The sequence below is a fragment of the Micropterus salmoides genome, unplaced genomic scaffold, assembly GCF_014851395.1.
Source record: "Micropterus salmoides isolate LMB-PRFRI ecotype aquatic unplaced genomic scaffold, ASM1485139v1 Ms_hic_scaffold_8, whole genome shotgun sequence".
Taxonomy (NCBI): Eukaryota; Metazoa; Chordata; class Actinopteri; order Centrarchiformes; family Centrarchidae; genus Micropterus; species Micropterus salmoides.
Window position 1 is genome coordinate 5,575,780 of NW_024044570.1, and position 15,504 is coordinate 5,591,283.

General features: G+C 39.1%; 1 protein-coding gene across 1 annotated transcript in view; it reads right to left on the reverse strand.

The window, feature by feature from the left end:
* Positions 1–9,670: 9,670 nt before the first annotated feature.
* The window catches only part of LOC119894374 (peroxisomal succinyl-coenzyme A thioesterase-like), a 28,954-nt gene continuing 23,120 nt past the window's right edge, over positions 9,671–15,504 (reverse strand). Inside the window, exons 8-11 of the mRNA XM_038707081.1 lie at positions 13,813–13,906; positions 12,958–13,038; positions 12,314–12,455; positions 9,671–12,219 (exon numbers count right to left, since the gene is read on the reverse strand). Of these exons, the coding sequence (XP_038563009.1) occupies positions 12,068–12,219; positions 12,314–12,455; positions 12,958–13,038; positions 13,813–13,906 (469 nt within the window). The 3' untranslated portion in view covers positions 9,671–12,067. The remainder of the gene's footprint in view (positions 12,220–12,313; positions 12,456–12,957; positions 13,039–13,812; positions 13,907–15,504) is intronic.

Sequence of the window (15,504 nt, forward strand, 5' to 3'; positions counted from 1 at the left end):
AGAAGTTTCTGGGGACTTAGCTACATCAGTGAGGACCTCGCATGGACAATTAACTCCTTTGCCCTGGTTAAAAAGGCTCAATAGCGGCTCTACTTCTTACAGACACTGGGAAATTACACACTATCTGCGGAACTGCTCAGGGACTTTTACCACTGCTCCGTTGAAAGTGTTTTAGTATATTGTCTAACTGCTTTGTATGTGAATTGTCAGACTGCAAAAGTCTCCAGAGAGTCATAAACAAAAACACATTAGGCTATATTTTATACACTGCACCAAAAATAAATGCTCCAGCATTTAGTAACAATCCCCATCAATATGTTAAAAAATTTGCAAGAAAACATTTGATTTGATTTGAAAACCAGAGTGAATGGCTTAACTTCCCTACTGGGAATATTTTTACGCTGGTCTATGCCCCAGCAGACCGGGTTCGAGCCAAATTGTGACAGTGACCCCAATAACTTCCCTGCTTCCAAAGGTTCCCATAAAACCAGGTAATCAATTCTGTTGATTTTTTGTGATAAACATACATTGCAAACAGGTACATGTAAGCTATGCTAATGGTTGGTAGAAAGAGTACACCACTCTGTAACATTTTAATCTTTAAAAAGCTAGAATATTGAGTCTTTTGCTGTTCAAAAAGAACAACAGAGTGATGAGTCTGCAAATCAGTAAACAATCTAGCATTAGCTGACTGTGCTGCTCAAGTCATTTTCCAGCCTACGTTGTAGCTTGATAGTTGTTGAGTACTGACTAACAGCTACTGCTAAGCAAAAGTCAATAATACTTAGAATCCCACATTTATACTTTTAAGTACATCACATCAATATCTTAATTATTGGGCTCCAGAGACATTCAGAGCTGAGTTGCTGCTCTTTTTGTCTGTCTGTGGAACCTCATCTTTAGCTAATGTAACAGCTCAGCAGCTAAAGTGAGACAGAGCTGCCAATAAGGTCAATGATGATATTTGATATCAGATGTTACCAGTCATTTGTCATTCTTACCTTGGGTGGACCAAAGTACACAACTACACAGCAGCTTTGCAATATAATGATTAAATTACATTAAAGAATCTAAGTCATAATAATGACACTAAATGTGAGCTACAGTAATTGTGTTCTCACTTTCTTTGTGCAGATACATTTTAGTTCTTTGAAGGTTACTTTCAGCAAAATATTAAAAAATTTTGTCAGTCCCCCCCCATGACCCTGTACACAGGATAAGAGGTTGACGATGAGTTGGTGAGTGTGAATATTTGTCAGTGACAGCTGTTGTGAAACAAATAGGTGTACACATCACCCTGTTTCGTCATCAATTTTACACTTACTATTTTGTTTACAATCTCTACATCCAATATAAATTATATAATTTTAAAATAATTGTGGCACTCAGTGGGTGTAAAGTTTTCAGAGTATATTATGCCCCACCTCCACCCCCACCGGATGGAGTACTGATCCCCTAGAAAGCTACTACCGAGGTCTTCCAACACAAGCTCAAGCACTGATAAAACTCTTGACATAAAAAACTAAACTTAAATGAACTTATTTATATATCCTGATATATTACAGTCAGTGACTAAAAGGGCTTTAGGGGCCCACATCAGCAATAACTCCTGACACAGCTTGAGCGGTCAAAGAACTTGTGTTATCAGCAGGAGCTAAAGTGAGACAGAGAGCTGCCAACAGGATCAATTTAGATTATGTCTGATATCTTCAGCTTTTACTGTCATACGTGATTTATTAGCAATGTCATTATTATTGTAAGTGGGCAACTACACAGCAATCATGCCCTTAAAGTTGACTTTACGCAAAATACTAATTAAAGTGAGGAGCCAGTGTTAACAGCAGCAGCTAAAATTTCACCTAATAATTCAAAAAGCTCAGCTGCATTTTGATCGTAAACACAAAACTCTGTAAAGATCTTCCTCTTGTGTGTTGGTTTATTTCACTTCCTGTCTCTGTGTTTTTTCATATCTGGTTTTGTTCTGCTTCCTGTTTTACTTTATGAATTTTCCTCTCCTCTCTCATTTCTAGTCACCTTCCTTCCTGCTCTGGTATTTTCCCACTGGTTTGATTGTTTTACTCTTTGTCCCTCGTTCATCACCTCCCTCTTGTGCATATGAGTCTGTGTCTTCTCTTTGTATGGTGTCGTTCATCTTTTTCGTTGTCTGGTCAAGCATCCAAGCCCTTCCTTCAAGTTTCCTGTGTGTTTCCATGTGTTTGGATTACCTGTGCATTATTTTCTTTGAAGTATTTGAGGAAAATGTCATTTTGAAACAAACTAAAAGACTTCTGAACAAATGTCTGTACTGAAATAAAAATCCAAACAAAAATATCCAATAAAATTCTGGCTCATTTCAACACAAATTATAATTTTTTTAATGTATTTTATGTGATTTTAAGGGGATTTTATATTTTCCTTAAGATTGAAAACAAAACTAGTAACATGATGAATAAAATATATCCAATATTACAGACATACATCAGCAACAGGTCCTTACTCAATGTGTTTTCTACTTTAACTTGGAAGAAACTTCAGAAAAGGCAATTCAAAGAGAGATCCCCTCTCCACAGATGATTGGGAGGGGACACGAGAACTGGAGACGAGTTCTTTACACTGTACAGCCTGTCCTTTTCAGTGGGGTGGATGCTGGAGGTTATCATTCTGATGGTTTCTGCCCCCCTCCCTTTGTCCTTCTCTGACCATCTACCAAAACCACAGATGAAACCAGTGGGTCTCCTTCTGATGTCTCTCTACCATCTCTGCATTAATCATATCTCCCATGCTCCTGATGATCACCCCCGTGTCTTTACAGTTCTTGATGTTTGCAGCCCGCAGCTTATCATGGAGGATCTCGACCTCCTGCATCTTTGACGTGAGCTTGGCGTACATGCTCAGCACCGTGGTGTTCAGCCCCTGCTCCCCTTCCTCAGCTATGAGCCGCTGAGACTTTTCGCATTGGAGCTTTCTCCTGAGCTCCTGAACTTCCCGTTGCAGCAAATCATGTCTGTCTGCTCGCAGGTCCTCCATTTGCTGGTGCAAGTCTTTGTTGTGTTCATTGAGGGCCTGGATTTTTTGGCAGAGTGCCCAGTTGTATTGGCAGATCGCCTTGTTGTGTTTGCAGACTGCCATGTTTTGTCTGCGGAGAATGTTGTTGCGCCATCGAAGGACAGAGATTTTATTCCTCAATTCCTCCAGATTGTCCATGTGCCCCTAGTCACTCATTTTCTGTCTTTAAACTCTGTCTGTGCTGCTCTTCTGTGTTTCTAAATGTGAAATGATGAAAATCTCACCGTCAGCTGAAGAATTCTAGTGATGTCATAATACAGAATGATGTCTATGATGATTTAACGCATTCTACACTAAATTTCTTAATCAGGAGAACGGTACCGGAAATGGTTTCCAGTATTTTGGCTTACACATGCATTCGCCAGTGTGTTTATAATCTTTTCATTGCTCAAAATTGTTGACACTGGACACTGTCTTGCTGATTCACTCAGCGTCAGTGTCACACTTCACACCAAAAACAAAAGATGGCCCCATGTGGTAATGACGTCAGATTTCATTCAATATATTCAGATGGATCATCTGCATATATATATAATTTCCTAAACGGCATTACATAATATATATACATATATATGTATGTTTGTGTTGATATCTGTAAGAACCCCAAAGCCTACAGAGACAGTGCTGTTATACTGCCATCCATTTTTTTTGTTTGTTTTAGAAATGTACAGTTGTCATGGTACAGTATGCAGATCTCTGTTACTGGTGTGATAATAAGGGTGCAACAGGGTTTCTACCGCCATACAGATTCATTGTCAGGAAGGCCAACATCTTCCTCTAGGTGTCCTCCTGAGCACGACAATGAGGTCTCATCTCTCCACCCCAGAGAACCATTGCTGCAGTGACAACAGCCAAGAGACACAATCAGGTAATGCTCAGTGGACAGTGAATATGTGGAGCTGGTGGCTAGAAATGAGATCAGGGTCACTTCAGGACAAAAATACACCAACACAAGCCTAATGTAGAAAACTGTATGGTTGATTACATGATGCACTTTAGACTGAGAAGCAAGATGGAGATAAAGGCTAGGCAAGGCATTTTTATTAAAGATTGGGTACCTAAAACTACAAACCGCAGTTATAAAAGCACCATAGAATCTGACTGACACAATGTAAATACCAATTATAACATTTATTCATTTTAGCTGACGCTTTTATCCAAAGCAACTTACACCTGCTATATATGTAAGAGGTCGCACGCCTCTGGAGCAACAAGGGGTTAAGTCTCTTGCTCAGGGACACATTGGTGTGTCACAGTGGATTCGAACCCGGGTCTCTCACACCAAAGGCATGTGTCTCATCCATTGCGCAATCACCACTCCTAAGCATACAACAATTATATAAATACAGTATATCATTATATTATATTGTACACGTGTTTCTCTTATATTGTTCTACACATTTTGATCAATCCTCAAGGTGAATTTGGTGGGCTGGGGGAACTTTGCCCCAGGTGTTGGAGATAGTCCAGGATGCTTCCAACTCAAAAATGTGGGAAGCGGCAGTGTCTTGCCCTTCATCAGAGGTGGAAAAGCTAACCATTTACCAAGGTAACAAGTCAGTCCTCACGCCTTATCTCTTGTAAAAGCAAAACACCCACTGTCAACCACAGTTGTAGTAGTTGTAGTGTAACTTCCCCAAATCCATTAAAAAGCAACGCACAGCCAATCCACGAAACTCTCCTATGGGAAACATGCTTTGTCTGCCATCTGAAAGACAGGACTCCCATTGTATAAACCTATGTGACTGGGATAAGAAGATTATAATCGGGAACATTTTCAAGACATACACATACTTCACCCAGAATTTCAGCTTTTACCCTCTGGTAGAAGATTCAGGGTTCCTAAATGCAGGCTAAACCGATATAAACACTCATTTGTCGTGTCCATTATGCTACAACACTAACAACTAACAATACTAACATGGAGGCTAGTTGGGTTGCGCACTTTGTCATTGTGCAATAAATAAGCTATTGGGGTTTTGCAATATGTTAGTGGTGCAACACATAGGCTGTTGGATTATTCAATATGTCCTGTGTATTGCATAGATTATGTGAAATGTGTCATATGTACAATACATAGGCTATTGGGATTGTGGAATATGTTAATTGTGCAATACATATGCTATTAGGGGTGCGCAATATCTCATTGTATAAGGGCTGTGCTACATTTGTGGGCAATGCAGCCAATAGGGTTGTTCAATCAAAAACTGCCACTGGAAGAATCTTATCTTAGATTATTGATGACTCTGCACACACTCAAAAAATAATTGTTTAAAAAAAAATGGTATTAAAAGGCTGAGGCTGGAAAAATGTTTGAGGTGGAACAATGTGCACTGCAAAAAGATAGGACTAGCAGATCATTTATGACTTAACTGCACAATTATAAAATTAAACATTGATTGAATAAAAACACATAGTTTGCCAAAATCTTCACATTAACTGATTTCCACAGTGAGTCAGTTTGACCATTTAAGCAAAATGAACCTGTATGTTTGTCTTTTCTAGCTGATTTTTTACCAGTCAGTCAGGATAGCTGACCAAGTCTGAAGTCTTGATTTTGGACACACTGACCATGAATCCTTCATGTCGGTGCCAGTTTACACCTTCCCATGAACTTACCTCTCTCCGATGTTATGGATTTGAACATGCTGGTTCGAGGGTGGCCAGCAGGTGGCTGTTCCCTGCATGTTTCGTCATCTCTTTTACCTGCTAAAATCTTAAAAACAATACACATATTTTTCAGATAGAGTCATACAATATTCACACACTTTGTTGATTTTTCATCCTTCACTCCCTCTCATTTCTCTACTAACCATTTACTTTCTATCACATTTTGCTTTAGCCCTGCACTGCACCCCAACAAGATCAGTTAAAAGCAGGCAAAATGTTATTTACATAGCACGTGTTTTTATGCAAACCAGTGGGGTAGGTAATGCGATTAAGAGACACATATAAATGTTTGCATCAACCTGGGACAAGAAGCATCTGACTCTGGATATATTTCTACATTTTAAAGGGCATTTTTTTGTTTTGTTGGGGATTTGGTTCTGCAAAACAAGTCAGCATCAAGAACATCTCTCATAGAACATAAGTTGTAGGACAATTCAACAGTTTTCGTCTCTTATGCATTCAACCAGTGATTTAAAGCCTAACTCTGAATCAGATCAATCTGTTTTGTTTTATTTCTCTCAATGTTCTTACACAGGAACATCTATAACAGCTAAGAACAAGGACAAGAACGCTGGACACAAAGAGGAAAGGAGAGACAGAACTACTATGTACACAAGTATGCGGAAAGAAATAGGTGTACATAAAAATATATATGTTAAAAAAGCCCCGAAGAACAACAACATAAATAAAATGTCTATAAACAAGTAAAGTGTTTCTGTGAGTTGTAAATAATAAAGAAACATTGAATGGATACATATACATATTCAGTTTATATGAAACTGTACATGTTTAAATTTCCACTCCACTTTTTAAACCAACACAGACAAGAAGTCGTCATGACAACTGGGCAACTCTAGCTTTGAAGGAAGATTATGTGATACAACCAAAAGCCCCACAGCAGCTATGGACCTTGTGGTGAGACTGTTTTGTGAAATGCTTTGTTTGGCAAAACACAGAAAACATCCCCACCCAGTAGCCACATCTTGGCCAGGACATCCTTGTAAAAGAGATTAAAAATCTCAATGGATTTCTTTCCTGGTAAAATAAAAGTTAAATAAAAACCCACACTTCACTCTATTTCTGTTTTCAACTCAGTGTCCGTCCTCCTGCTTCCTTACATGACTTGAAACCTCTGGATTGTGATGTTTTATTCACACAGAATTTTGTCATGTCAGTAAACTCACCTCCTGTGCAGACTCGTATGATCAGTTTTGATCGTCCTCCCCTGCAGCCGACAACAGAGGACACTGGAGTCGTCCCACCTGCTCAGAAACACAAACAGCAGCAGAATTTCACATTTCTACACCTGCATACAGATTTATTTAAATATAAATGAATACTAACACAATGATAACATATTCAATGGTAAACTACAAACACTTGTACAGAAAAGTTTAGATGGAGAGGATTCCATCGGGTCAGCATAAGCCTAGAAGGCAGAGTTGCAGGCTTGGAGTTGAAGAGGCCAGGGTGCTGCTGAGAAAATGGAGAAAAAGGGGAAAAGGCTCAGTCACTATGATTATGATCATTTTTCATTGATCGGGCCAAATATCCTAGCCTACTGTTTCCATCATAATGGAACCAGAATGTTTACTGCTTACCTGGCAGGGATTATTTAAAGTAAGATATCTCTTTATTAATCCCCAGTAGGGAAAATTCAAGTTGGCACAGCGGCACAGAGAAATGTAAAAAGAGCAAAATACAATAAGAGAAGAATCCTTGACATCCTACGTAGACATATTAATGTATACACACTAATCAGTTTACAATTATGTACAATCAAATACTGCTGAGCTGAATGTAGACTATAGAAGTGATTGGTAGGCTTATTCCAGTTGTAGAGTGAATTACCAAATGTTGTTAAATCCGTAAAATCTCTCAACTAAATGATTTCAAGTGAGCTTGTAACTTAAGGTGGGCTAACGTTACTCACCTAACTTACCACAGTGAACATAAAGTAAGCAAACTGTAGGTTACAGGGGCTCTGCACAGCAGTCTTACATGGAGATGACAAACATGAACCTGATACTGAATCAGGACCATTAAATAAATAAGTAAAGATTCTCCACTTTATCTTTCACCTGGTGGTTGAAACGCGGCCACATCCATCTCCTTGTTGTCTCCTACAGATGAGGATGACACTCTGTAGTGTAGTGGCTATCCTGTGAACTCATGAGAGGGAATGTCGCTGGCACCAACTGCTGGTAAACTGCCCTCATACAGATCTATCTTTTTACAGATCTCAGCGGTACACATTGGACAAAATTCCCCAGATGCGTAAATGGTAAGTCAAGATGCAAGGTGACCCACAAAACGACAGGAAGTGGTCAACAAATATGCAAAATCTGATTTGTGTGCAGAAATGGATGCACAGATTGTAAATATCAGAGGTGTGGACTCGAGTACCTATAACGGATTGTGTAGAAGGCCCACAACACTCATTTTGTTTTATAAATCCAGAGCACCCCTTTCCGTCACAGCTGAGGCTAGTGCCTCCCTAAAAGGTGTGTTCAGTGTTGCTTACCTTCTTGTAAAATATCCACTGTGTCTGCGTCTTCTAACGTCATAGCGATTTATAGTTTTCTCACCGCTGGTTTCTGTCACTGCATCTCCCGACAAAACAACACGGTTTTATTTCAGTGTTCTGTAACGTAACTTCGTCAACTCGAATAGTTCACCTGTCACCTGCTGTGCTGCCCTCCGTGGACACACACACACACACACACACACACACACACACACACACACACACACACACACAGAGCCCCCTCAGTGACCCATCCGTCATCCAAAGCTGTCAACTTGGGGGAAACTGTGCTGCTGTCTTCCTCTTGCACACTAGATGCTGCTTAAAGTTAATAATGTTGGATTATTGTTTCTTATTTCATGGGCTATATGGGATTTTGGAGTAATGCATATATAGTAGCCTAGTTTTTAGAAAGAAAGTACATTTCGAGAGTTAATGTTTCCTGAGACAATGAGTAATCCTGTTAAATAATTGTGATCTCAATATTGACCAAAATAATTTGCAGCCCTACATGAACATTTAATTTAATTCATGAAATTTGTTTTCTGAAACTACGCCTCTGCCGTCTTTCTGTACAGGCTAATGCTTCATTCAATACATTGTTTTATTTTTAACTTGAAAAAACGTTTGAAATGGTTTTTAAATTTGGTGAAGAGCGCATTATGACTTGTTTAGGACTCGAAACTCAAAGTTTAAGACCTGGACTTGACTTGGACTTGTTGGTCCTTGACTTGAGACTTGATTCAGACTTGCCACTCATGATCGGTCTGGACTTGGGACTAAAATGATGACTTGGTCCCACCTCTGGTAAATATCACATTGTGTGAAAATAAAATAAATGTGGAGTATGGGCGACCTCGAATAGTCGAAGATTCGATGCTTCTCACCGTGGTAACTTCGCAAAGGCGAAGCGAGGATCATGCCATTTTGGCTATATGGGGGTGCTCAATGTTTGATTTTACATAGAACTAGGTTTTCTCCCAAAAAGTTATTATACAGCCTAATATGATATAAATATGAACATAAAATTCTGTGAATAAAGATATGAAAAGAAAGAAAGGGGGTTAGTGTGTGTGTGTGTGTGTGTGTGTGTGTGTGTGTGTGTGTGTGTGTGTGTGTGTGTGTGTGCTAGAAGACGAAGAGAGACAAAGCACCAGCTGAGCCGGTGCTGGCACAGCTGGTGCTTTGTCAAGCAGCGCTGCAGATTCTCAATATTAATGCGGAGTTACCATGTGTAACATGTAAAGACTATGTTGTGTGTACCCCTCACTCTGTATTTTTGTGGATGTGGTTTTACACCACACAAATGTAAAAATACATGTTTGTAGGTAGTGAGATATTTGTGTAGTTTTTCTACAGAGTTTGTGGATAGGAAATTATTTGTGGATCATAGTAGACATTTGTGGATTGTGTTCTGTGGTTTATTATTGCTAAGTCCAATAAAATCATCGAAAACAATGTACCAGTACAGTATATACCATTACATACATGTTTAATTGTTAATTTTTTTTTTTGTTTAATTGTTTGTTTTGTAGAGACTGGGTGTGCCCTGTGTTCCTGAAGATAGAAATACAATACAGACATACAGTCAGAAATCATTTTGCGATAAAAATAAACAAAAAATCAAGTAAGCTAAGCAGGTACACAAATGAGAGATATACATACATGAGGATGAAGTAGTAACACACTTAGCAGTACAATGAAACAACAATAACTTCCAGCAACCCCAAGTTTCTTTTCTCTACAATAAAGAAACTCCTCAACATCCCCAATAACATCTTTGCAACCTTCACAGTGGACAAATGCAACTCCTTCCAGTCTTTCTTTCAATCTAGAATTGACACTATCTACAGCAACTTCACTACTTCCCCTGTCCCCTCAACCCCCCCACCCGGACCCACTCTCAGTCACTGCCTTGTTTCTCACCTCTGTCCCCTTTAGAACTGTTACAAAATGAATGAAAAAGAAAATGAAGCTGCAGTCCCATCATCCATAATCAAGACCTGCCTTCCATCCATCACCCCACTCATCATCAAAATCATTAATTCCTCCCTCACATCTGGATCAGTCCCCACAACACAAGTTGCAGCTGTTCCCCCCATCCTCGAGAAACGTGGTCTCAACCCCGACATCATGTCCATTTTCCGACCCATCACCAATCTCCCCTTCCTATCAAAAATGCTAGAACGTGTTGTCGCTGCTCAAATTCAAACCCACCTCACCACTAACAACCTGTTCGAACCATTTCAATCTGGATTTGCTCACAACACAGCACTGAAACAGCCCTCCTCAAAATAACCAATGACCTCCTCCGGTCACATCACCATCCTAATCATGCTCGACCTCACTGCAGCCTTTGACACCATCAACCACTCCACTCTTCTTTCCCGACTGGAAACCTACTCCAATATTACTGGCACTGCACTCTTCTGGCTCCGCTCCTACCTCACCAACAGACAACAGTTAATCAACATCCATAACTGCATCTCCTCCACTGCTCCTTTGGCACAAGGTGTCCCCCAAAATCCTAAATGTCAATGCCCAATCCTAATTCCTAAATGCCCATTCCTAAATCATAAATGCCCCATCCTAATTTCTAATTGCCCATTACTAAATCCTTAATACCAATGTCCAATCCTAAATCCTAAATACCAATGCCCAATCCTAAATCCTAAATCCTAAATACCAATGCCCAATCCTAAATCCTAAATGTCAATGCCCAATCCTAAATCCTAAATGTCAATGCCCAATCCTAAATCCTAAATGTCAATGCCCAATCCTAAATCCTAAATGTCAATGCCCAATCCTAAATCCTAAATCCTAAATACCAATGCCCAATCCTAAATCCTAAATGCCAATGCACAAGCCTAATTCCTAAATGCATGATCCTAAATGCCCTATCCTAAATCCTAATTCTCCTATCCTAAATCCTAAATAGCCTTTCTTAAATCCTAAATGCTCTATTCTAAATCCTAAATGCCAAATTCTAATTCCTAAATGCCATTATTCTTTGCTTGGACATGTCTCACCATGGACATTACAAGTTCTATTTGGTGAAAAATGTTATGAAGCCTCCTCAGCATGTAGCGGAGATTAAACTAACTTTTCTAAATTAAGTAGGCAGAAAGCTCTTGTAGCCACAAAGAGTCTTCACTTTTCCAGCAAAGGAAAATCGACGAGAAGAGAGAGAGAGAGATCCCAGAACAACCAGTGGTCCAGCACACACAAGACTGTGGTAGCCATTGGATGTCTGGATCCATAATAATCATTTCTGCCTATAAAAATTTCAGACAATAAAATTTCAGACAGGTAAAACGCTGTAATTCCATTTCTATAGCACTATAAAAAGCATTTGTCACAAAGACACATACACTTTACAATTTTAAAGACTTTCCCAATGCATCTTTCTTTCTTCTGTCTATCCCACTTACTGGCATGTCCCTTTATAGTAATTCCCTCATATGTACCTGTTTAATGTGTCTGCTGATGTTCAGCATAATCTACCTCATGCTCGTCTGGTGCCTTGTGGTTGTGCATGGTAGAACTACTATTTAAAACAGCAAGTACCATATATATATATATATATATATATATATATATACACACTTTCTATTCTAATAATTTCAATTCTAAACATCCGACTGAATTGTTAACTTTCATCTCTCACTGAAAGAAAATGCACTAAGACGGCTGAACACATCAGTATAAGTGTGCGGAATCTGTATCTTCTTCTGAATTTGATTCTGAATACGTCTTTTTTCACATGGGTACATTTGTCTGCATCTTTGCAAAAGTATATAATCATTAGTTGTCGCCTTTGTTAGAGATGGGAAATTGCGGTTGCAGTAGGTTTGTGCCGCCATACAGATTCTCCCTCAAAAAGACCAGCGTCTTCCTCCAGGCATCTTCCTGAGCACGAGAATGTGCCACCATCTCTCCGCCCCACAGAGCCATAACTGCAAAAACAACAGGAAACTGAAATGTAAAACGTCCTGACTTTGAAGAGTTCCTGTCACCATCAACAGCTTCCCAGTCTGAAGTTGAACCTACATGGCACACGTGTGTCAACTGTTTTGAATGTGCTGGCTCGGACGTGTGGGGTGTATGGAGGTTCTATCAGGTGACCTGCGTTCGGGTACGACAGGACAGTCAGCAGGTGGCTATTTCCCGCCCTCTCCATCATCTCCCTAATCTGGAAACAGGAAGAAAAAAAATCTCATATTTGTCAGATGGTTTCATGATGTGTTTCTATTTTTTTAATTTGGTCAGATGATTTGTACATTTGCAAAAACAGTATTTCTAGTAGTGTAAGTAATCTTTGCAGAACAGACACTTTTTCAAGACCAAAAGACCTAAATTAGTCTTTTGAAGTATGGAAATGAATTCAAACCTGCCTTTAATCTGGAAAACATCTTCTTTGACAGCCAGAAGCCTAAAAACTCTAGGAACTATGGAAAATGACAATTTGATTCGACTCATAAGTTAAGTCACTAAATGTTGTTTAATAATAACACGATAAACTTATTTTTACTGTCTTAGTCTTTTAGTTAATATTGACCATTCTAGAATTCCATTTATCCCAGTAACTGTCTCTCAGCAATCACTAAAGATTAATGCTTTTGTCGTCCTACGACTTCAAACCTCTTGATCAATTTTGTTATTCATACAAGATGTTATCTTGTCAGTAAACGTACGTCCTGTGCAGACTCAGAGGCGGGCCAGTTCTGATCGTCCTCACCAACAACCAGCAACAGAGGACGCTTGAGTCGTCCCACCTGTCCGAGACAAACAGCAGCAGCATTTCAGCTTTTAGCACTGGCTGCAGATTTAAATATTTATTAATCACCTGTGGAATAATGTATGTGTGATTTTTAAGACATTATCAAACCTTTATATGAAGCAAGCTTATGTTAGAGACCAGCATTTATTTCTAAATCCTGTTTGATTAAGTATATTTGCTCATGAAGCCTCCATGTTTTCTGATCTGCTCCCATTTGCCCAGCCAATGTTTTGTTACTGTATTATGCTATGTTAATACAAATTCAACACTTACAGTATCAATGTCAAATGTTGAAAATAACATCACTTGAATAAGTTAACATGAATAAGAAAAAAATATTCTACTCATCAACTTTTGTTTATAAAATGTCTCAGCTCAAAATGTTTTTAATCTAACATACCACCTAACATCAGCTGTGGAATTAGTTGCCTTTATCTGTGGACTTTGGAGTTGTTCCCTCAGTTTTTGTAAACTTGAAAGTAAAATAATCTAAAATGAGCGATGCTGCTGTTTAGTCTCAAAACTCTACAAATAAATTCCACTGGTAGTCCATGTGAAAAAGTTAGCTGCTTTCTTGTAAGAAAAAAAAATGTGCGGCACCTGGTAGATGCCACGTTCCCAATTAAATTCTTGCTGGGAAATACTGAACTTCCAAATAAAAGCATAAATGCTATTAAAACAAAAGACACTTGTCTTTAAGATCAAACACACAATAACAAAACTGAAAAATTAAAAACTACACAGAGAGATTCTGGCTGGTGGTACTCACGTCCACTTTGAGTACAGGGTCAGTGGGAATAGGCAACAGCAGATATCGGCAGATCATTTCGTTCTCCTCATTGATGTGAATCTTTCCAGCATTTCTAATTGGGCCAAAAAAAAAGACTTATTCATCTTCCCCAATTCTGACTGACGATTACTCGACTTGGACACACACACACAGGTCATAAAATGTGATCTGATCTTCATATAAGTCACAACAATAGACAAACACAGTCTGCTTGAATTAATTCCACATTAACAATTATATGTTTTCATGTTTTTATTGAACACACTATGTAAACATTCATACCTTGATCAAAAGAGCTCAGAAGAATTGTTGACTTGCATGAGAATGGAAAGGGTTACAAAAATATCTCTAAAAGCCTTGATGTTGTTAGTCCACAGTAAGACAAATTGTCTATGGAGAAAGTTCAGCAATGTTGCTACTCTCCCTAGGAGTGGCCGTCCTGCAAAGATGACTGCATGAGCACAGTGAACAATGCTCAATGAGGTTAAGAAGAATCCTACAGTGTCAGCTGAAGACACACAGAAATCTCTGGAACATGCTAACATCTCTGTTGACGACTCTGCGATTCGTAAAACATTAAACAAGAACGGAGTTCATGGGAGTACACCAAAGAGGAAACCACTGCTGTCCAAAAAAAACTTTGCTGCACATCTAAAGTTTGCAAAAGAGCACCTGGATGTTCCACCCCACTACTGGCACAATATTCTGTGGACCGATGAAACCAAAGTTGAGTTGTTTGGAAGGAACACACAGCCCCAGGGTGCAAATTATACAGTGACAACCAGGGGAGCATGCAGCATTCAGCAAATTAAAATCTTATATAGCTTCATTAACATTACGATTGTTATCATTAACACTACTATACATATCTGTACCATTTTTCATTTAGTCAATAGCAACATCACCTTGTCACCACTGTCTGTACCTCTGTGTGTATATTGTGTAGGCTGCTTCCCTCCCCTCTCTCTCTCTCTCTCTCCCTCTCTCTCCTTCACCCCAACCGGTCGAGGCAGATGGCCGCCCACCCTGAGCCATGGTTCTGCTCGAGGTTTCTGCCTCTTAAAAGGAAGTTTTTCCTTGCCTCTGTCGCCTAGTGCTGCTCTTGGTGGGAACTGTTGGGCTTCTGTAAATAACATCACAGAGTACGGTCTAGACCTGCTCTTTTATGAAAAGCGCTCTGAGATAACTGTTGTTGTGATTTGGCGCTATATAAATAAAATTGAATTGAATTGAAATTGAATTGAACAATATGCTTGCTTATTTAACTAATGTCAGCGGTCTGTAGATGATGATGAATCAAATTCATTACACCAGTTCATCAGTGTCCCATACCACACAACAACTTTTGTAGTCAGAGGTCACCAAGTCTTCTAGTGAAGAACTGCCAGAAACACAGACCCACACAATAATCTGCATTCAATACATTTTTAGAGAATTTGGAATTTTTGGGTCTTTGTAAATAATAAACAGAGTACGGTCTAGACCAGGGCCCATATTTATCAAGCTTCTCAGAATTACTCTAATATATAATAAGAACAATAAGAACACTGCTAAGAATTGAATTAAGAGTAAAAAAAAATGGCTCAAAGCTGTGCTTAAAAGTTAGTTATCAAGCATCATAGTCCTAATTTGAGTGAAGTGTATGACTAAATCTTAAGTGTCAGTCTGAGA